General features: G+C 36.6%; 1 protein-coding gene across 2 annotated transcripts in view; it reads right to left on the reverse strand.

Annotated features, from left to right (window-relative positions):
• Positions 1–13,988: 13,988 nt before the first annotated feature.
• Positions 13,989–24,242, reverse strand: part of LOC134540707 (receptor-interacting serine/threonine-protein kinase 4-like) — a 43,629-nt gene continuing 33,375 nt past the window's right edge. For both annotated transcript variants that reach the window (XM_063383604.1, XM_063383595.1), the window contains exons 6-7: positions 22,785–22,856; positions 13,989–15,201 (exon numbers count right to left, since the gene is read on the reverse strand). In XM_063383604.1, the coding sequence (XP_063239674.1) occupies positions 14,611–15,201; positions 22,785–22,856 (663 nt within the window). In that variant the 3' untranslated portion in view covers positions 13,989–14,610. The remainder of the gene's footprint in view (positions 15,202–22,784; positions 22,857–24,242) is intronic.

Consider the following 24,242-nt stretch of genomic DNA (forward strand, 5'->3'; position numbering starts at 1 on the left):
CTGCATTTGTTGTTATTTATTCTTTTGAAACTAAATATCCACAGTCTCCCAAAATGTTTCCAGGAAGACATTTAGGTTACACCAATGTAGAGACAGAGTGTAACAACACATTCGGTGAAACACAGTCATGACCGTACTAGCAGACATGTTATGTATCAACCAAAATGGCTTTGGTCGCACAATGCGTAGGCCCAATTAGGTTGTGCTCGTAATCTTGATACGTCACAATTTAAGAACCACAATACGCAATATCATGCGTAAAATTACCAAAGTTGAGTCGCCGAAACTTTCGCGTCGCGTACCACAGGCTATACACCGCCTGTTCGCGACCTTCACATCACAAGCGTTCACGGTCAACACCCGTCTTGATCAGCTGTCTCTCTGTCGTCACAGCTGTCCCCCTCTCTCCCGGCCCTGCGTGGGTTTAACGTATTTAACCGGCGCCGCTTATCAAGTATTTCGGTCAGTTCTGTTTGATTTCACTTAATAACAAGCTGTATGGACTTGAAATAAAAATTATCCCTACTTAAAATATATACAACAAAATTAAGACATTAAAAGATAAAAATATTAAACTAAAAACATTTTGCCAACATTAACAAGCTCATATTTATTAAATAGGTTTACTGGATCAAATTCGGTCAACTAATAATTTAATAAAAAATTAAAACTTATTAGTCATTCAATATGATTTTACCTAAATAAAAGGTTTTAATATAAAATATATTCCAAATTTGGGGGTAGCTCGCGCAGCGGACTACACAGAGTGCGACGAGCAGGCAGTGTCAACACAGGACGATCTCGTATGTGATTACTTTATCTTTAATCCGTATGCTAACATTGCATGCGCTTGCTGTCTATTCGGGGATTAATTTTGAAGTATGATTTGTGTGTGAAAGTATAAACTGACAGTGATACATCAGCGACTTACTTCAATTTTTATTTCCATAAATTTAGATTTCCAAGAAAACATTCCTCACAGAGGAATTCAGAGGATTTTATTTAAAAAAATCAATCTCAAAAGTGTGAAACGTTGATATGTTTGTAATATAATAAAAACTTGTATTTTCAAAGCTAATCAAATTGGAGTTAAGAAATTAAGCACAAATGACCTACAAAAAGAATCAAATGGTGTGTTTTCTTTATATTTTAGACATTTTCTCACTAATAGCAACCAAATTTTAACATTCACAAAAATAATTTATAGTCTGTATTCAAGCCTTAACTGAGTTAATTGTTTATAAAATTTTAAAAATTAAAGCTGTTAGAGGCCACTGCGTTTTTTTATAAATACCTTAAAGTTGAAATTAATTTTAATCACTGCTGGGTAGATTATATGTCAACATCTTTTCCTAGCGTGATTAAGTGTCCGGATGTATAAGTGTGCAAGTACAATTGATATTCGTCGTCTCTAGAGCAACTCAAGTATAAATCAGACGATGGCCACAATTTCTTTTAATAATTTTATTTTTATTATATTACTATCTCTCTTCCAGAGAATATTATTTATAAAAAAAATAGCGACTCTTTTGATGCCACTACAAAACCGGACATGAATAGGTATATTCAGTACTCAACAGCCAATTTTCTTGAAATATTTATTTTGCACCATTTTATACTAGCCAAGTACTGACTTTGAATTTGAACATTTTTAAACAGCTATTTTTGTATATTCGCCAAAATATTTTCAGTTAAATAAACATCCTATCATTTCAATATAAATAAATGTCAGTTATTTGTCCAAACAATAGACTGCACATATTAAAGGCATAATTTCATTATTAAATTAATTTTTTTTTGTTTAAAATAAATTTAACTTAAACCAAAACTGTTACGATGATATTCATAATAATATATAAGACCTTTTTCCACCATAAATGTTATGTATATACACACAAATAAACACAAAAGAAAAGTTTGTACTATCACGAAATCAAAAAGAGCATATTATAACCATGGTCTCTGAAAAGGTGTCATGATAATGAAATTTTTAGGAGAAGTGGAAAAATGGTCGTTTTCCGGCCTTGTATGAGGAACTGGTTCAACACATGTGATTTATTACAATGTTAGACACTGTGTGTGCTTTCGCGGTGCATTCCATGTTGAAATACGAGAAGGTACCAGACATACTCATTTATTTAAAGCAAATAATTTTTTAAGCACATATTTTCATGTAAAATAAAATTTATTTCAGTTTTTTAGGAGTTTGTTTTGACATACACACGCTTACATACTGTATCGGAACAACAAGAACTACACTTTCAGAAAATGTCATATATTTTGCAGTTAATACTATACATATTTCACTATTAATTTTTCCATATATTTTAAGACGGCTTCCAAGACTATTTGACAATGGTTGAGAGAGAGCAAATATCACCCAATTAATTTTATTTTTAATTTTCCCTGAAACGACATCTTTATTTTCTTGCTAACAACCACCCCATCGTCATATCATCCTTCTCACGATTAATTTAAATCCCAACATGACATGCCTTTAACTAAACTCCTATTTTCCAATATATCAAACCTTCATAACCCAGAGGAGGTTCTGAAACAACACCTGTACTATTCCAGCCATTGCCTTTCAACACCACCCTAGAGGGGTAAGAATCTTGGGAGTTCTGGAAAGAGAGCGGGATGAGAAGGTACCCATGCTGAAGCACAGATGAAGCGAAATAATCCCAGTGTATTATAGGCAATAAATGGTTGGGTAGTGAGAAGGGGTAAGCTCTAAATGGCAGTTAGATTATTTATTAACGTTTATAATTAATTTCCTTTCCTATAAAAATTAAAAACACCTATTTTTCATATTCTGCAAATATGTTATTCTTGTACTCATATAATTGTAGATATAAAACTACATTTAAATGTAACATTTACTTTTTCATTTTATAAGGAAGTTATTAAAACTAATAGAATGTCTTTTTTTATTCATTAAAGAGGGACTAAAATTAAAATATTTATTTAATTATTTCAACAAGAAGTATAGTAATGGCAGTCCGGAATCTGGATACTAGGTCTATGGAGCCGATCACAATCTTAGATTGTGACATCACGGTAGCCATGTTGGATAGGCTTGTCTTTGACTTTTGACCTTGAACCTTGACCACGGTGGCCATTTTTGATCCCTATTTGGTTTTTCACCATTTTGGATTCCACCATTTTGTTTTGCACTTTTTGCTATGGCCTCCATCTTGAAAACCTGTATTTTTATGCTAGAATATTGGGAAAAAGTTTTTAAAATTATAAAAAATATTTAATTATAGTTTAGAAAATAATAATGATGAAGTCGTACTTATGTCATGGAGTCTTTGGTTCGAACCCGGTGCGGTCATTTGATTAAAAATAGAAACAGATACTTACTTCATGGAAACCACCAGCAGACTGACCTCCCACCACTTACGCCAAGGTAGATATTACGTCAGCCAGTATGACATCATGGTAGCGATCTTTTTGGATTCTCCTGGAGGCCGCTATCTTGGATCCGACATATGGTTATCGTCTCTAGAGAGCATTGCCACCATATTAGTTTAATTTTTGCCCTCTAGAGTGCAGTAATTATTTATTACCTTGACATGCGCCATCCTGTCATCCATCTTGGTCACCATCTTTAAAATATATAATAATTTAGCAAAAAAATCGGAAAAAATTGTAAAAATTATATAAAAAAATAATTAAATCACTCGTTAGCATAGAGTACTTAGTTTAATATTTGTCCAATAAAAAAATTGAATCAAAAATACCATCAAATTGCTAAAGAAATTACAGGTTTGAGAAAAAAGCAAAAAATTACAAATAAAAGATTTATCACATAATTTATATTCTACCACAAAAACCAACAAATTACTGTAATTTCTTAATTTATGCATTTGCTACCCACGAATTAAAGCGAGGTGGGAAGCCTTACCACTTGACATAGGATAGTCAATTTCTTCGTTTAAGACTCTTTTCCACCAAATACATGTTGGGATACATCATAGGCTGAATCTCTTAGGCATAGAAGCCACCGCGAACAGGTATGTAGTCTAAATCTTTGAGGTAGTAGGCCCTAGGCTCCGATTCGCGAATGTGGGTCTCACGGAAATGTTCAGGACTCATATTCACTGTGAAACCTTTCTCGAAGATGCCTTTCTGCTTGGTAGATCCGCGCAATGTCACCAAAATTAGCATTAGGCTTTTGTGGATATTTCCTATTCGTGTTGGAAAACACTGTTTGAAGGAGGTGATCGTCCTTCACATCTTTATTTTCGTGATGGAGTGTTCCGTGGAATTGTATTCACTTATTAATTTCGGCAAGATATACAGCCAATTGTAATTTCGTAAGTTGTGATCTCTCTCCACATCTTGGTGCACAAAGTTCTTATTAACATTTTCGACAACATAGGCTTTGACATTTGTAAACGTAGAGGAGTGTTTAATGCCAAATTTCCTCATCGAAGCCTTGAAGGTCGTATTGTAGAATTCTTTGCCGAGATCTGTTTTCAGATGCGACAGTACACATCCATAACGCAAAATGTATGTCATGGCCTTGGTTACATCGATTACATTCTTCGATTTCACAGGTCTGGCTCAAGCAAACTTGTTATACACATTAATGGCCGTCAATATGTACTTGAAACCTCTGTTAATTTGGGAATATGGTATCATTCAACAATTTCCGGCTGGAATAATTCAAGTCTACACACTACGGCTTTGCTCCAAAGTTATTTACATCTTGCAGGAGCGTGAAATTCATGAGTGATTCCGCTCTACTCATTGTATGTAGCCAGCTTCCCTCAGTTCTTCGAGTACGGAGACTATTTCGTTGATATGTGATATGTGAAGTTTTCTGCACTAAGCGAAGCAAGTACAAGTCGTAGCCTGACCATCAATTCGTTTGGTTAGTCCTAATACACATAATCAAATTCTGACACATGTATAGATTTTTAAACCTTCACCATGTACCACTAGTTCACTGAAGAGATTGTGGGAATGTCGACTTTTTCATGATATTTGCCTTTATATATACCACTTTCTGGATCGTTATCGCAAACATGCGCATGCTTTAGTTCTAGAAGTTATTTGTAATCTTGCAAATCTTCGTGTGTTTAGCCTTTATGTTCCCCGCAAAACAGAAATTCGTGCAGACCTGGAGTCCCGTTTGTTTTGTACTTTTCTACACATATGATATTTTCTGGTAAGAAGTTTATTTATTTAGCACCACGGAATCACCTATTGTGTTTTCTGTACACTCAGTAGGTCGTGTCATTATTCTGGCTCGTGAAAGATCTCAGGTATGGCCAGACAAATGCATTACATGGTGTCAGCATTTCCATAATATTTCTCGGTCATTGATTATACTTGTAAAGTCCTCTTCTTTGGAGTTGGCATCTTGTCATCAACTTTTGTCTTCATGTTGATGGTTAGTCCTTTTTTATTTTTTAGTTCGTCGAGACTAGAGATTGTTTAAATATTTCTTCATTTTCCATGTCACGTGAAATTCTGGCTATCCTAGCAAATAGTTAATTTTTACGCCTAGATTGTATTGCACGATTAAGGTCACTGGCTAAGTCCGACATTGTACTGGCTGAAAACATGTTGCAAGACTTCCTTTTATACTTTTTTTATTCGTCAGCAGAAACTTCTTCCCTGTGGTTTGCAAGATCTGTTTACGTTTACAAGTGAGTTAGTGTTGTATTTAGGCTACTTTGAAAAATCCATCAAATCTTCACATCTTTACGCATTCGATACTTCAATCATGTCGCGCATTCAACCGAGGCCTCCACTCCCTGGTCATTGGCAACGAGGTACTCTAGTAATTCGTTTTCCATACTTTATAATTTTGGCCAAGTAGCGAAATATATTTGTGTATATAGAAGTCGCGAGACTTAATAACAGTATGCAGTTATATAGTGCGACTGCTATGACCAAATTTCGAAATTCTATGAATCATGTTTGACGATAAAATGATCGAAACCTTTTCTGCACCTGTCATTATATAAAGGCCAGTCCTTGACTATAACTATAAATCCATGCTCGTTTTTCCATCACAAAGAACACATGTCTTTAACTTGCTGAATTGTCATGTCGGTGTTTTTATGAACGTCTTAAGCATGATGTAAATTATGTTCGTCCATACGAAACAGCACGACGACATTAGCATTGTCATATAGGAAATATTTCTGGAATCCTGCTGTATGCTTTACATAAGTAAATGCAGTCTACTTTGGCATGTATACCAATGGAAAAGTACTCTTGAATTATTCCTTGCTTCTCACACAAGACGTCGTCGAAAACTATTACTGAATTGGCTCTTGCTTCACTATGAGGCACCACATTTGCATTATCGTTAAATGGAATGTACTCCAGGCCTTCCATCATTTATAGAATTGTAGCAAGGCGCTGGTACAATAGCTTTTTAAACATCTTAAAATAGAGTCACCCATTCTCAAACCTAAGACCATTTGGTTCCTTCAACAACTCAGTAGAACACATGTTTTGCCGCAGTTGTATGGGCCTGCTATAATGCATCGTATGGCAGAAGGCAATAACGAGCCATGTCGTGATTAATGCGCACCAGCTTCGTCATCTTGCGTAATACGCACGAGCTAACACACATATTTCTTGACGACTTGCATTGTACTGGCGAAACTTTATAAAAGCAAACATATTTATACTTTCCTCTTAGTTGTTGTAATGATTTGAAGTGGTAAGAACAAAAAATATATAGATGCAGGACTTGTGAACTAGCTGATAAATAATCTGATTTTCAGCTAAACATTATAGGTTGCAGGTTCTGTGGACCGAGAACGAAACTAGCCAAAAGACTAGCCCGCGGTGAAGTGGGCATACCTTCTCTCACGAGGAGCGCAAGCGCGATATTGCCTATTCCATCAGCAAGGATCTGTAATCAAGTAATCGAGTTCACAAGATACTGGCACAGTAAGCTGAAGATAAAAGTAAATCACCAGAAGCAGGACTTGGAGAGAAATTCGCAGACTTGGGTGTCTCTAAAATCATGAAGGCCAAGACTAAATTAGGAATTGGTACTGATTAATCCAGGACCCGCAAGACCAAGGCTAAGTTATGCAAGACTGGTGTATATGTGTAAAAAGACAAGAAGAAAGACAGAAACTAGACCATAAGACTACTGGCAGATTTCTACCGCTACTTTTACCTGCATTGGGCTTCCACGACAGCCTCATCGGTGCTAAGAGTGGTATAGTGTGGCAGGTAACACTTCGAAGAAAGCAGTTGGAGGAAACATGAAGACACAATGCCATCATGGAATCCATTGCCATATGTTAAAATACGGCGCAGTGCATTACCTATGACCCCACAAACCAGGTCGAGGCATGAGAAAGAAGCGAGTGAAAAAATCCTAATTTCTCTGCCGAAATATACATTCACCAATATATATTTAATTAAGTACGCTTGAAAACTAAGAATACCAAATTTCCGAGGAGTGTTTATGTGAGACAATTTACATACAAAGCTAAAGACTTGTGAGTTAGCAATAATTAATTTCGATGTGTCGTCAGGTCATTATACGCACTGGGTAACATATATAAAGTCTGAGAAAAAAGGCCGAATACTACGAAAGTATCGGTTATTTGAGAACTCTACGAGAACTTAGATAGTACCAATCAGTCGTCTAACCAATAAACTGTGGTCACTTGAGCTTTCACTTTATTCTTAAAAGAATTTAAAGACTATATAGTTAAAAAATAATAAGTCAGTCACATCGATAACTCTTACGTTGACAGGTCACACTGCGGATGTGTAGGCGGTACATTTCCCTCCTCTAAGAGTTGGAAGGAGAATGGTGTATTGAACGCGCGGATTTTGTAGAGTATAATGCCAAACCGAATATCGGCAAAGATATCTGCAAGATCCAGTTCCTGAAAAGTAATGGGACCGCTCAATAAATTCAGCTACCTGTTGGTTCTTACGAAATTGATGATATTGCAAATTAAATCAAGGAAAAGATACCACAAGATGTAGACTTTCAACTGCATGGAAAACTAAATACTCAAAAAGGAATTCTAACATTCAGTCAAAATGTCGACTTTACGAAACCTGGGACCATAGGCCCGATGATCGGATTCAGAACAAAGATTTACGCTACGGAAAAATCATATTAAATACATGAGTAGTGAACATATTGCCAGTGAATGTTATACGAATAAACTGCGATTTGGCAAGTGGAACATATCTCAAAAGAATACAAAACAACACACTACACAAGTTTTCACCAATGGCATCACCAGGTTATAAACTGGTTTAAGTGCCATAAAGTATCATTTAAGTTCCAGGTGTCGTGAAGAGCACACACTAAGTCGTCGCCAGAATCGTTTATCAGTGAGGACATTTGAAGCATTTTCGAGACGAAAAAATTACATTACGTCTGCACTGGAAGCGATGGGCATAAAGTTTGCGACATGTAGCAGTTATTAAAGAAATAGCAATATGCATGCAAAAGACCAGTTCTCTGCCAGGTGTACCTGATAGAGTAAAGTTTTTTTCAAGTGCCAAATAAACATGGAAGATGAAATTCTCAATGTGATAGACACGGTCATTTCTATGATAGCATGACGAAAATGGAACTGCATGAGTAGCAGCATTTACTGTACGCATGTACGCATTGCTGTACATCACCAATATATCTCTACCTTACCTTCGCAGTCACTCTACATATAAGAGGCATGCTAACAAAGGCAAATGGCAAGCATCCGACAAAGACGACAATATCCTGCAACTATATTCTTCACCTAATCGAGTGCATTACATATGTACTCTATGACATTGAAGTAGACCAGACAAGATATGTGGGCATAACATCCGCAATTAAAAATTACCTTTCGCTTACGCCGAATGAACTGCCTGCTAAAATGATAGCCAGTTGGGGCCTGGAGTTTGAATACAAGCTAACTGTTTATGCCGAAGGAAAATTCGAAGTTTGTGTTCCTCTGTCCATGCTTTTGTATTGCTTCTAGCCAACACTCACACATTCATGCTGCTGCAATGTCTCGCTAATACTACAGTCTATCTAAAGGATTCTGTCTCACGTCCAAGTTAGTGTGATTGAACGTATCAAGATGCTAAAGAACCTAGAAAATGGCAAGAACATTGAAATACCATTCAGATCATGGGGTCTGGAAATGTATCCTGGTTTTCCTTACAGTCAGTGTATCAATTGGATGGTAAAGTCCAGCTTCGCTACGGTAAAACCAAGATACATCATCATATAGCCGCAGACTGGAAGACAGTTCAATAAATGAGTAAGCTGTTCTGTGTTCAATAACTACCAATAATATAATGTAAAAATATTTTAAAACAGCAAAAGCTACTCGTACATTGACATGAACATGGATTTTGGATTTTGGAACATGGATTTCTTATTTATATCAAATATATGCCAAGTTTCAACAAGCATACTATGGCCATGGACAGTCGCCGATACTGACTTCCGATCGTTTCAAGAACAAGGCTCTGTTAATGGTGTTTGACTTTTCCAAACAGGATGATCGAATTAATTCAAAATTCTTTGTCTGTAGGATCGAGTAAACGACGAGGAGAAATAATCCACAAAAAAACTTATGCTTTTCGTCTGAAACTTTAAGATCGACTTGCATCATACAACTTCAGAGACAAGATAGTGAAATTTCTGTCATAAATACCCGCATGTTTGCGAGATTAATTTAGTTACGACCGAACATTTCTAGCGTCAATGTGTACTGCAAACTGCAAGGTTTCCAGACCCAAAACGGATTCGTCTTAAAGGATATTGTTGTCACCTACGAGAAGGACGGGAGGACTCTAACCCATACCTTCTGGCCTCTATTTCCCTGGAAATTAATGGGTGAAAAAAGCAAGCGCTTAAATGAATGGCTATGCCAATACTACTATGGCCTGGAGTGAGACGAAGGTAAAGTTCTATACCACCAATTGAAAAACACTCTAGATGATTTGCTACTGCAGAATATGCATGGCATTATTTACGTCACTGGACCTGAGCAAAAAAATGGCTGAGCAAGTTTTGCGACAAAGCCACCGCAATTGTAGATCTACAGACAGCCTGTGGCTGTCCTCCCCTGCGCAAGCTTAGTGCAATGTATGATAAGCAGCCACATGATAGGTTTGAACTCGCAGCTAACACGGAAATGGCACTCGCAGTGTGAGTAGAGCTTGCATATACATATATATATGTGTGTGTGTGTGTGTGACACAGTTCGTGACTTCAGTTGTAGTCAGACCTGCTAGAAGGTGTTTTCGTTTCATCCTGCTAATGTGTGTGTCAGCATGAGACCTAGCTTCAGCATGTCAATTACAGCTACTGGAATGCCGGATATCTGAGCATATATACGGAAACCTGCGATGGAGGAGCTCAGCCTTGGTGGTTTTCGCACTTTCCTGTAACCTACAAACAGACTCACGAGATGCTAGATTGTTGCGAACCTGGAAACTGTGCCATATATCATATTATACCTGAAACTATCCTCCCAGCCAGCATCGAAGAAGTAATCACTTCGTCTGCACATGCAACACCAAACTTGGATGTGTTGCAACCTGTTGCGACCTGCGATGTACCTACACAGACGTCAAAATGACATACGTCTCTTCGTAGTTCAATCAGTCATCCTGTCTCAACAAGCACTGAGTCAAAGCCAAGTCGCAGCCATGGTCACTGTCGTCGTCCATGTCTCACCGAAGCAGTCATCGCCGAAGAAGATTACCAGTGTGATACTTGTGTTCCTGAGCCCGAGACCAGCAAACCGGTTGGAATCAGAATCGATGAGACAGTACCCAGAGTCGACGAGACTGTTCGAGCAGCATTAAAGACTTTGGTTACGAAAATGCATAATGCCTTAAACTAATATGTTTTTGTGTATTTTTTTAATAAATTTTTTATACTTGAACTTTATGACTTTTATTGATATAATTTAAGGTACCTACATTTTAAACTAATAAAAAATAATTAAAAATGCATTTTTTTGACTCACATAATATGTCTCCAACAGTAGGTATATAAGTGAGGTCCAGGCGATGAGACCCTCAGTATACCTCTGACTGTGGTATAGTGAGTCGGCTGTCTTCAGTATGTTACCAAAAATTTAATTGATGTTCCAATTTCAACCTTGATGAACGGTTTACCATCAACAGGGAAGACTCTGGTGGCAGCGGAGACCTAGATGGCAGCATCGTCGTTTGCGGCGGAGATCCCGGAGGTCATGGTGGTGGCTGTACCTAATATTCCAGCTGTGATTCGCCAGTAGAGAAGAAATCGGCTGTGGCTGTTCCATCGGTTGAGGTTTCGCCAGCAACCTCTGAGACTTCTATGAACGATGGACGATGGACGATGGACGATTGACATGTTCGAGGCATAGGTGCAAATACTGTGATGTATCATCTCCACAACTTCGAGTGCTCATGGGCCGGAATAATGCACAAAGAATGCTATTTCAGTGCATCAAATGTAATAAACTAATTTCCCGACTAGATAGTCTAAATCGACGTCAACGGCACTGGGTCAGTTAATTGAAAGCAATAACCAGTTTATAAATATTAAACTGACTGTTGTTTTGACTTGAATCTCATGCCACCTCTGGCTATGGTGCAATGTGGATCGACCATCTCACAAATTAGTATGGTATCCGAGAATTCTAGACAACTCGATGGCATCATTACTATCATTAAATTGACATGGATGGAAGGCCTGCAATCAGCATTCCAGATTCCAATGGCAACGTTGCTGTCGCTCCAGAGATCCCGATGCCAACGACGGTGACGACAGCTCAGATCCTGTTGTCAACGGTGTCAACAGTTGCACCTACTCTTCCAGCACTGCAGGAGGTTTCTATGCTTGCAGTATCAACAGCACAACAGACCTTGAAGACTTTATTCGCTGACATTCTACCAGTGTTTCAATGGTTGTCAACAGTGCCAGTGACAATGATAAAGGAAGCAGCAATTGATCTTGTTCCATCGCCCGACTATGTGTCCTGTGATAACTTCAAAACTTTAAAATTCGTGATTATCCAATACACAATTGTAATAATAATACTTAACGCGTTAAATATAAGTTTAATAGGTGTTGTAGTCAGTGTAAACACTATGGAAACTTGAAAAAGCCCATGTGGTTTTGCAAAGCATTAGTTGATCATTCGTCAGAATCAAACTGTATATTCTGTGGCAAAGCATTAACAAATATTCATAGTGTAAAATGTCATGAAATATACCACTGTCCTTTTGATAAAATAGAAAATTATTCTCTGTGTGATAAATGTGGTGTACCAATTAGTCGACCTGATAAACTGAAATGACATGTAGAGGTATGCAAAGTACTCGCTTCAAACACTAAGAAGACTGTAGAAATTGAGAAACGCTAGTAATTTGTTTGTTTTTATTCTTATGGAAGAGTATATATTCATAATATAGGTATCTTTTATTTCTAATTTTCTTGTTTATCTCAAACATATAATTTTTAGCCATTTGTGTTATTTCTGATTAATTAACTTTTTTTGCAACGAGTACGGCTCTGACCAAGCACTGTATATGATAGAGTCAATCAAGTATATTTTTTGATGATTTTTGGAACTGTTTCTTATTTTTTTGCTAAAACATTATATATTTAAAGATGGCCAACAAGTTGGTGAATGTCAAGGTAATAAATAATTACTGCACTCTAGCGGGCAAAATTTAAACTAATATGGTGGCAGCGCCCTCTAGCATACGATAAACACATGTCGGTTCCAAGATAGCGATTTCCAACAGACGAAAACAAGATGGCCGCCATGACATCACACTGGCTGATGTAATATATATCTTAGCATTAGTGGTGGGGAATCAGTCTGTCGGGGGCTTCCATGGAGGAAGGATCTGTGCAATTTTAATCGAATGACCTCACCGGATTTGAACCGGAAACTCCATGTATTATTATTATTTTTTATTAAAATTTAATCAGAGATTTTTTTTATATAATTTTTAAAATTTTCCTAATTTTCTAGCATAAAAATAGAGGTTTACAAGATGGTGGCCATAACAAAACGTGCAACGTCCTAGAATCCAATATGGTGAAACATTTTTATATTAAAATTTAATTAATTAACTGTTTTAATAATTTTAAAATTTTTCCCTATTTCTAGCATTAAGTACATAGATTTTCAAGATAGCAGTTGTAGTAGCAAAGTGCAAAGTTCCAGAATACAAGATAGTGGAACATTAATTTTATTAATTCTAAATTTTTTCCCGAATTTCTAGCATTTAAAATACACATTTTCAAGATGGCGGACATAACGAAAAGTGCAACGTACATGAGTGGGTTCATCGATTCCAAGAGAATACCAAATGGTAGCAAAATAAAAAAGGCGGATCCAAAATAGCTGCCAAGGTCAAGGTCAAAGTTCATCCAAGATGGCCGCCGTGACATCACAATCCAAGATAGCGGTTGGCTCCACGGCTCCACACCCAGTACCCAGTATACTATTTAAACAATAAAATATTATAAACCCTAAAGTATTGAGCTTGAAGTAATATATTATTTGTTGAGTATGATATTGTCATATTTATATCAACTTATTGAATTTTGAAAGTAAATTAAAATTTTGGTTTTTACCTAATAAAACACTGCTTGCCTACATTTAGATGCTTAGCCTTTTTGTAAATAAAATTAGTAACAATGCATCAGAAGGGTTGAAAATGATTTTGATTTCTTCGTGGAAAATAACAAGGAATTATTTACTTAAATTATAAAAAAAATGTGTGAAAATATGTTTTATTCACCTTTTATCAGTTTTGAGGCAAATTAGCTTCAGTTACATGTTAAGTTTTATTTTGATAGCCAACAAGCTGTTAAAAAGTACCGTACAACTTAACTAGTTACCAAAAAATAATTGATATTTTTTTTAAATACTCGCGTGAGTTAAAAGCTACACATTACAGTAATTATTTTACTATGTTTTTTAAGGGAAAGTGATTTCTTCTTAAATAGTAAAAAACTGTACAAATTTGTTAGATAACCACTTTAATTCTTCTGTGAGAATATATTGCTGAAAATGTCAATTACAATGGTAAATACACTTTTTGAAACATTTGACGAGGAAAAGAGGAATCCAATACCGGTACTGAGACATATACTACACGATCTCCATGTAATAATTAGTGCGAGAACTGTGACAGTATCCTACAATATCGATGTAAAGTTTAGTGCGAGTACTGTGACAGTACTCCAGGATGTCGACGAATAGTATAGCGTGGGTACTGCGACAAGTACTGCATGTTTTTCACATATAGTATAGTGCGAGTACTGTGATATGTACCTCACAATACTGGCATGAAGTTGAATGCGGGAACTTAGACAGGTACAAACGACATTGGCATATATTAAAAATTAGGGTACTGCGACTAATCCTCCGCGGCATCGGCATACAGTATAGTGTGGGTACTACGACATGTGTCAAGTGTGATTAATGCGACAGGTACTTCGCGGCATCTGTGTATAGTTTAGTACAATAACTGCTACAACTATCCCTCGAAGTTTCTCTGGAGTATAGTGTAGGTACTGCGAGAAGTACTCCAAGATATTGATTTAGAGTTTGCTGTAGTTATTGCGACAGGAACTCAAAATGTTTAGTGCGGGTACTGCGAGAGGTACTCCACGACATCGTTGTGGCCATTGCGACGCGCCAGCTCCAAGGGCGTCAACCCCTCACGGTCCTTCAGCGTCGTGTTCGCTCCCGCCTCCTCGACCATGAATCGTGCGATCTCTAGATATCCTTTGTCGGCAGCACGCGCCAGCCCCGCCCAGCGCTCGTCGTAGTTGATGCCGTCGACGTCAGCTCCGCGGCGCCACAGGTACCGCGCCACCTCGAGCCTCCGGTACTTGCAGGCGAGGGCCAAGGGCGCGTTCCCCCAGGAGTTGCGCGACTCTATGCCAGCCCCGGCGTCCAGCAGCTCCTCGACCAAGGGCAGCTGTCCGCCGGCGACCGACCCGTGGAGCAGGTTGTCGCCGGAGCCGTCCACCATGTTGAGGCCACGGCCAGCATACACCAGGACCGCGGTGAGCTCGCGGTGGCCGTCGTAGCCGATCTGCCAGGGCGCGTACTCCTCGCTCTCCGACACGGCCATGAGCTGGCTGAAGGCCGGGCTGGAGTGGTCCAGCACGTCGCCCAGCCCGCTGCGCAGTTTCCTCCAGTTCTTGGTGAGATTGTAGTCCGCCACCTACCCCCGGTACATTACACGAATAAACAAGGTCAAAACCCACCAAATTTGAATTGGTAAGTTTTTTCATTGATTTCGAATAATGTCTACTTATATCAGTGGTTAGGAAAGTGCAATTTATGAAAAATTAAAACCCTGTTTTATTTTTCGTGGTCTCTAGACACTAAAACCATCGTCAAAAGCATATTTATTTTAATATTTTCATCACTTTTAAATGGAAGTGTACTAACTTGGCCTTTATTAGTAATGTGTAGACTTGCACGAATAAAACGCTTTAACATTCGGTATCTTTGTTTCTGATACCATCAGATTTAACCCTTGAAAGAAAATAAGATTGGGGAAGTATAGGGGTAGTAGGTAGGGTAGGTGTTAAGGATAGCTTTGGGCAGGATTCTATATCTTTACACTTATCGATTAGGCATTGCTGTCGATAGGTGTAGCTCAAGAGCCACTTCAAGATTGTCCTTTTCCATGAGCGTTACTATTTATTTCCTTTACTAATCGGCACTTTACGGTACGTGATGTCACGGAGTGCTCTTACTCTCTTCTAGCTTTGAACAAGAGACCTCCAGCGCTCTCGACGACTGCATGGCTCATTCTGACCTTCTGGTCCACAACCCGCTCCACCTGTTATCATCGTTCAAGCTAAGAAAGTAGGTTGACTTCTAGCCTAGCTGCTTCTCGTAACAATCAGCTATAGATTCCCCTTAAAATAAACACCGGCTCCCTGCTCTTGTCCTGACTACTACACTCTGTCCTGGTCCATGGTTCATAACTCTCTCTCTCTTGTCCGCGCCTGCAGGAACTCTCCTCTCGCGTGCCCTGCACGTGCTGCGCTCAGCGCTCCCAGCGACAATGGCCAATAAACACGCTCGGCGAGGCGACCTACCGGTCTCCGGTGCGACGAACTCGTAGTTGACGATGCGAATACACACATTCTCAACGGCACAAGAATGCCTTTTAATATGTCGGATATAAATATCTCTTACAATAGTGATATATTCTCTAATTTTTGCTAATTACTTCCAGACTAATAGGACATGTGTCGTTTTACCTAAAGGCATTTTGCCTAATTTTAGGCAAAATGCCGTTAAGGCAAGCCGCCGTTAGGCAAAACGCCGTTAGGAAAATCGCCGTTAGGCAAAACGCCGTTAGACATAATGCCGTTAGGGAAAACGCCGTTAGGGAAAACGCCATTAGGCTAATCGCCATTAGGCAATTCGCCGTTTGGCAAAAAGCTTTTTCTTCTTTTAGGCAAATCGCCGTTAGGAAAACCGCCGTTAGGCAAAACGCTGATAGGCAAAACGCCGATAGGCAAAATGCCATTAGGTTAGGTTGGGTTAGGTTAGGTTAGGTTAGGTAAGGTAAGGCAAAACGCCGTTAGGCAAATCGCCATTAGGCAAAACGCCCTTAGGCAATTCGCCATTAGACAAAACGCAGTTAGGCCATTTTGCCGTTAGGCAATTCGCCGTTAGGCAATTCGCCGTTAAGCAAAATGCCGTTTGGCAAATTGAAGTTAGGCAAAACGCCGATAGGAAAATCACCGTCAGGCAGAACTCCGTTAGGGATAACACCGTAAGGCAAATCGCCTTTAGGCAAATAGCCTTTAGGAAATTCGACGTTAGGAAAAACGCCTTTAGGCTAAATGACTTTAGGCAAATCGCCGTAATGAATTCATGTTTAGGCAAACCGCCTTTAGGCAACTTGCCTGTTACTCAACTAACACATTAAATGTAGTGCAGTGAAGTCTTAATTGAGTTCGTTAGTGGGAAATAATTGTATAAATGGTAGAAATTGAGACGATTTTGTGAAAATCAGAATTATCACTATAAATTCCTTAAAATGACAAACAAGACGTGTTTGAAATTATTGTGCATCCTATGAGTACTCTACTAAAATTTTTGTGCATATTTTATTTATTATGTATCATTTCTCAAAGGTATTGATTGACGACCTATTTCAGGACAGTGCCTAAACCATTCAATTTTATTTAAATTCTTCTAAATATGTTCTGGCTGGAATTTTTTTTTAAGTATCTGTGCTTATAACTGCACAAGCTGGTGTACCTGTATAAACGTGGGACTCATAATTAGGAAGACTTTGGTTCTACTTCAAATCGATAAAGCCTGCTTTTAATTTTAATGGGTTTCCTGAAAATACCCCAGTCAAGGGCGATGTCTTTACCAATTTTATTTTTTTGCAGCATGGTTTATCGGAGATTACACGTAACAATAACATCAAAGTACAAAAAGCCAATTAAAGATTATTGTTTTTATCATTTTGTGCTATAGATGCTTGCGAATCTTAACTCTATTTTCATAAAAAAACATTACCGTGGTAAAGTTCCATAAAATAAGTCCTAACAGCAAAGACTTAAAATACCTTATGCAATATGTATTATCATGCAACCTGCATCAACATTAATTTGTAATCTATATATATATATAAATGAAACCCGTTTTCCTTGGTCACGGCATCACGCGTGAACGGCTGGACCGATTTCACTAATTTTTTTTTGTTGTGTTTGCTATGGTCAGGAGAAGGTTCTTATGAAAGAAAAAATTAAGAAAATTGTGCGGAAAATTAGAAAATTTAAGAATAATGAATTCCTATTTCCCTTGGTCACGCCATCACGCGTAAATGACTGAACCGATTTCACTAATTCTTTTTTTGTTGTGTTTGTTATTGTCACGAGAAGGTTCTTATGAAAGAAAAAATTTCACGGAAAATTAGAAAATTTAAGAATACTGAACCACCATATATAAAATTATTTCCAAACTAACCCAACACTTTGTACAATATAAATATTTTTAAAGTAACCTTATGACGTTTGACATAGAATTGACATGATGTTTGCTGCAAATATCTTCAAAGAGGATGTAAAGAAACTGTATCGTTTAGGAAATATTTATCAACATTAACGTTTTACTACATATTGTACCGGTACATTCGGTACAGAGCTGCTGGCGCAGGCTATTCTGGCTGTGTACATTCTGCCTAGGCCATTGTCATGCCATAATTCGTTATTACTGTGTTGCAGTTTAAAAATAGAAAAACAAATCAATACATTATGTAAACATTTTCTATGTTTGTTTTTGTGTGATATACTTGCTTATAAAGAAGAATGCAGCCGTTTTCTTTAATTTACAGTTGAATTTTCATTTTTGAACTTTTTTAATGTAACTTTATGTCGTTTAACATATAATTGTTTTAAAGACTAAGAAGATTTTTGTTTGCTAATAAGTGTTTGTTAATCATGGTAAGTTCACAGCTTCATATTGATTTTTAGAACTTTTTGGTGACTACACAATACTGTAATTTGGTATACATGGTTATACAGAAAATGTATGAGAGCTTTTTATTTTCAGTTGGATTTTCGTTTTTAACAATGCCAACAACCAGACGTACAAGCTTAGGCCGCAGAACTCGAAATACGGCAAGTCAAAGAAATATACGAGCAAATCAAAGTGATGAGCAACGCGAAGCGCGAAATGAACTTGAACGGAATCGATATCAAGATAGGAATGTTGTGTTTAATCCCCACAGAGCTGCATTCAGTTATAATAAGGCAATTGATTACAGTTCAGAGTGGTATTGAGCTCATTGTTTACTTAAAAATGCCAAGTTGTTCAATAGCAATTTGTAAAAACATTAGTGGAATTATTGAATCCTATGGAATAAACACTATTTTGACAATATATATTTTGTTTTTTATTTAATTAAATTAGTAAGGTCCTTTTCAGTTATAGTGATACCAGGGAATTATGGATTCATTTTTATATGGAGGATATTATAGATTCCAGTTCAAATTGAATAGGTACTCATACCTAAGATAGGTCAGCTATACAAAATAAAGTAGTGCATCATTGCTACGCTAAGGCGATACGAAGTTCGCCGGGTCAGCTAGTAGTTTATAATGTTGCTTAGCTCTTAAATTTCATGACTAGTTTTCATCCACCTACGAAACTGGATGCTACCATTTCCACTTTACTATTGAACTATGGGACTAATTTCTCGATAGGGCCTTGTGATGTGGCGCATTATCCGAGGTATCGCATCACTGTCATCTAAAGGCAGATTTGTCACTGTCATTTAGGCGATTTGCCTAACGGCGTTTTGCCTAACGCCGAATTGCCTAATGGTGTTTTGCCTAAAAGAAGAAAAAGCGTTTTGCCAAACGGCGAATTGCCTAATGGCGATTAGCCTAACGGCGTTTTCCTTAACGGCGTTATGTCTAACTCCTATTTGGCAAATGGCGTTTTGCCTAAAGGCGATTTTCCTAACGGCGTTTTGCCTAACGGCGGCTTGCCTAAACGGCGTTTTGCCTAAAATTAGGCAAAACGCCTTTAGGCAAAACAACACATGCCCTATTAGTCTGGAAGTAATTAGTAAAAATTAGAGCATTTATCGCTATTGTAAGGGATATTTATATCCGACATATTAAAGGCATTCTTGTGCCGTTGAGAATGTGTGTATTCGCATCGTCAACTACGAGTTCGTCGCACCGGAGACCGGTAGGTCGCCTCGCCGAGCGTGTTTATTGGCCATTGTCGCTGGGAGCGCTGAGCGCAGACTATTTCTTAAAGTTATTTCTTAAGTACTCAGTCGTAAACTAGTCCTAAGAGTTATTATGATTTAAGTAAACAGGTGATTTTGCTAATATGTTCCTATTGAAAATTAATTTTAAAATAATCTGTTCATTTTACCAAAATGCTGTGATGTGAACACACCCACTTTCAATTAATATGCCCACTTAATTTGTCATGCAAATTCGGAATAATTCATTAGAAACGTACTGGACTATGCCTGCCAACTTATGAAAAGACTAGATTTTATTTTATTAATATATATACACCAAAACAATTGAATGAAATGAATTGCAAAAATCTGTGAATTTGAAATTAAAACTACATATTCCTCGTAACTTCTACACACTTCCTGACCACATAATTTTTTTTAGTTAATATTAAAGTTAATATGGAATCGTTCGAATTTTAACTCAAAAAACATGATAATTTGAATTAAAATTAAATTTTCAAGGGAATTAATTAACACAGAAATTGCATTTAATATTATAATGTTATTTTAATGACGGTAGATCAGCTCAATCTTGACATATTATTGCTTAACCACCTTTATGTATGGACTGATTCAACTTAAATGTAGCCTTCCTTTCAGATACTACACGAGGCAAAGTATTGGAACAAAATTTTTTCTAGTTAAATGTCACAATTAATGGGGAGGGGGGAAATAAATAATAATAAGGAATTTTAAGTGTTCAAAAAACGTATTTCACTATATACCAAATTCTGTATAATTTTTGACACGTATAATGTTGTAACCTAAACTAAATTTTTATGGTCTTTTATCAAAGCTAAATCTGTGTACAACATTGTTTTGTGTTAACTTACCAAAACGACTACAACCACATGAAAATGGCTTGATATCTCATTCATATTACGTTCAACCAAAATGCTACCAAATAATCTACTGCCGAAAACACCTTATAACTCTAAAATAATAACCAAATAAATGCAATGAATACAGTATTGAACCCTGGAGGAATAGCGATGCGCTGAAACATCAACAGAGCTTATGTACTGTACTGGTGTGAGTTCCATGCAGCTCTACAAAGACGACAGTACAGTACAGATGGTATTTACTGCAATAATGCAATGCAACACTGCGCAACTAGACGGTCAAGCCTACTACACCGTACTGCTAAGAGCTCTACAGAATGTTCGCAAATTGCGGAGCCTTCAATTCAAAGGATGACATGGAATTCCAGCGAGCTATTTTTATTAAAGAATATATTTCCGGAAAATAAACTCTGCAAAATTACAGGCGCGGATGTTTACGCTCAAATTTGAAATTCGCGCACAATTATGCACCATCCCAGTCGCTGAAAGGTCGCACAATCACAACGCCTTTCTTAGTTAGTTAGTTAGTTAGTAGTTAGTGAGTTAGTTGCGTGGGAAATTAAAACTTGCACGCTACTCTTAGTACCTGTAACTTAGCGAAATTTCTTTTTTTCAGACGTATGATCTTCAACCAAAATTATAGATTTTTTCATTCCCTGCCACCCATTAAATTTATGCATTTCAATTTTCGAACAATCTGTATACAGGTACTTCTCTAACTTGTCTATAAAGACAACATAAAAACTTGTAATTTCCCTGTTTGCCTATAAAAGCTTAAATAAACATTGTGGCTAACAGATAGTTAAACGTACTTAGCCCTTACTGCCACCATGTACATAAACAGCTCTAAAAGGCAACAAAACGGACAGAAAATACAGTAAAAACGCTATACTCTAGTAACAAAAAAAAACTGGTGGTTATTCCTACATTACTGCTTAGAACTTCACGTATTTCTGTAAACTATTATTATTATTTTAACTGTGAAAGTCACAACGCATCTACGTAGAAGCAATAAGATGTACAGTAACAGTTATAACATTGAACTGCTGGCGAGTGAATGTCAACACTGTAAAGGCAACAGACCAATTGGTTACGCCTACGACAATAAGCTGAAGGAAGCACTACATATTGAGTTTAGTAATGATTTATGAGGGGATACGCTCGTGGCGAAAGGAACTAGGTCACATTTCTCATTTGTGAAATAAGAAACAATTTTTCCCACAAATTACATTACCACCTCGTCACTCTTTTTTTTCTATTTCATTTTTCCTAGCCTGTAATAATAAATACTTAAGACTGTGAGTATGAAACCAATTTGAAGAAATAATTATATTTTGAAAATAATTAATTTTTTTTCTACTCGCTAGCTATTGAAAGCTTTCTTCATCACTCGCTGTCAGTTTCCAAGATTGGATAAAGTTTTTTTTTAAATATCGTTACCATATTGGATGAACATTTTTCGTTTACTTTGAGGTAGGTATTTGTATTTTTATTTATAGTACCTAGAATTCCAGTTTGCGTTTAATTAAACCAAGAGTTCTAAAAGTGGACGAGAATCCTAAATTAAATTAAGCATTAACTTTTGTGATAAATACATAATAATCATATTATTTTAAAACATTAGATTATTGCGCAAATATCTCTCTTAAAGATATTTCTGATAGTTCTCAGTATTGCAACACAATCAAGCCTTTAAAGTAGCTCATAATAAACAATGCAATGTTATTTATAAGTGTTTACTGATCCACAAATTTAAAATTCAAACAAATTGAAAGCAATTAAGGTGGTAGACTGATCCTGGAAGACACCATATTTGACTGTAAAATTGTTATGCATGCATAATTATTTGTTTATTATTGAGTATTTGACCTCGTGTAAAACTTAAATGTTTACCTTAAGTTGAAAATGTTTCTTTACAACATATATATTATCCATTAATATCATTGAGTTTTCTGAGTTTCATTGTTTGTTTTTTTTTTGAAGAATGACTACAACAACAAAACAGTTATGCTTTTTTAGACTCTGCCGTAACTAAGGCGAGATTTCTAAATCAAACGATAAACTATACTAATATCTCAAAAGGCTGAATTTAAGATGGCGTCTTTCAGAGTCTGTCCCTTATCCTTAAATGGAAATAAGTCAATATTTAGAACAAATATTTACCAAATTTTTGACGTTTAGTTGTTGTGTCAGTAATTCCAGCGTCCTGTTACACTTTTCTTTCTGATGGGACAGCTGAAAACATTTTATTTTAATTAAGTACATTTCCCAAGACATAAGTAACATAAGTAACCTAAATTCATGTTAAAAACCACATTATATTCTTAAATTATTAATATATTCTACTCTTTTAACATAAAAATTACAGCCATTTGTAAATACGTAATATACCCAAATACAGGCATGCTGCTGATTGATATATGGACGAGGAAAGTGTTATTATAGCAACTAATTACACACACCTTATTGAAACATGGCCTGGCCTGTTGGGTTAGTGGTTTCAGTTACTGTAAGTTTAGCTAAAGGTACCGGGTACTATTCCCGGCCTGATTTCGATTTATACAAGTGTGTGAAATTCGATTTCTGGGTGATATCTGTCCGTTTCTCCACTGCGATATCATAGCTGCTAGTACAGCGTGGCCATTTCTTCACAGCTAGAAATTCAACTTATAATCTCTAAAACATAAAAATAATATAATATTTATTATTAATTGTCTCTGTATAAAACTTATATATTCATTTTGTATAGGCTATCTGAAAGAATAAGTGCATTTAATATTCTTCTTAGATTAGTGAGAAGAAAACCTATTTAGTCGTGGTCCTACCTATAGTGGCGAAAATTCTATGCTGTTCCTTGGAAACGCGTGGTTTGTGGGTCAGTTTTCTAGGCTCAAAGGAATGAATGAATGATATAAATAATAATGAATGAATAATATAATGAATGATATAAATATAAATGACATTTAAAATAAATAAACTATCTAAAAAATATTTAATAATATAATTAACAAATTATTGAATGTTTAATGAGTGATAGAAGAATGAATCATAATTAGATCTAATAAATATAAAATATAGAATAAATAAATGAATAAAAGAATTAATAAATGATAGATTTAGTGAATGAGTGAATGAATTATACAATGTATGATAGAAAAGATGAGAATGGAACTTTAACGAAATCGAACCAATTTGGTGGGGCGAGTGATATGACCTTTTTTGATAACCCCTCCCTATTTTTATCCTTATCTAGAGTACTGTTTTCGCAAGCCTGACCTTTCCTATCACAGGCGCGAAATTAACACCTGTTTTTTTTTTTTTTTTTTTTTTCTTTCGAACTTCTGGCTTGTCTCCAAACTTTTTGAACAACCCTTTGACGGTAGCTGGGTACAAAAGCGTATTATTTAAGTTGCTCTGGTATCAAATCGATATACAGATACGATATCTCGTATAATGTATGCGCGTTTATATATTTTGTTATATTGATCAATAGTAACCAATTAGAGAGTGATATATATATATTTCGGGGAGATGGAATCTGTGACTCAAGAGGCAGAGTGATGTGCATGTATGTGTGTATATATATGATATTTATATATATATATAATATTATATTTAAGC

This window comes from Bacillus rossius, chromosome 1, assembly GCF_032445375.1.
Source record: "Bacillus rossius redtenbacheri isolate Brsri chromosome 1, Brsri_v3, whole genome shotgun sequence".
Lineage (NCBI taxonomy): Eukaryota > Metazoa > Arthropoda > Insecta > Phasmatodea > Bacillidae > Bacillus > Bacillus rossius.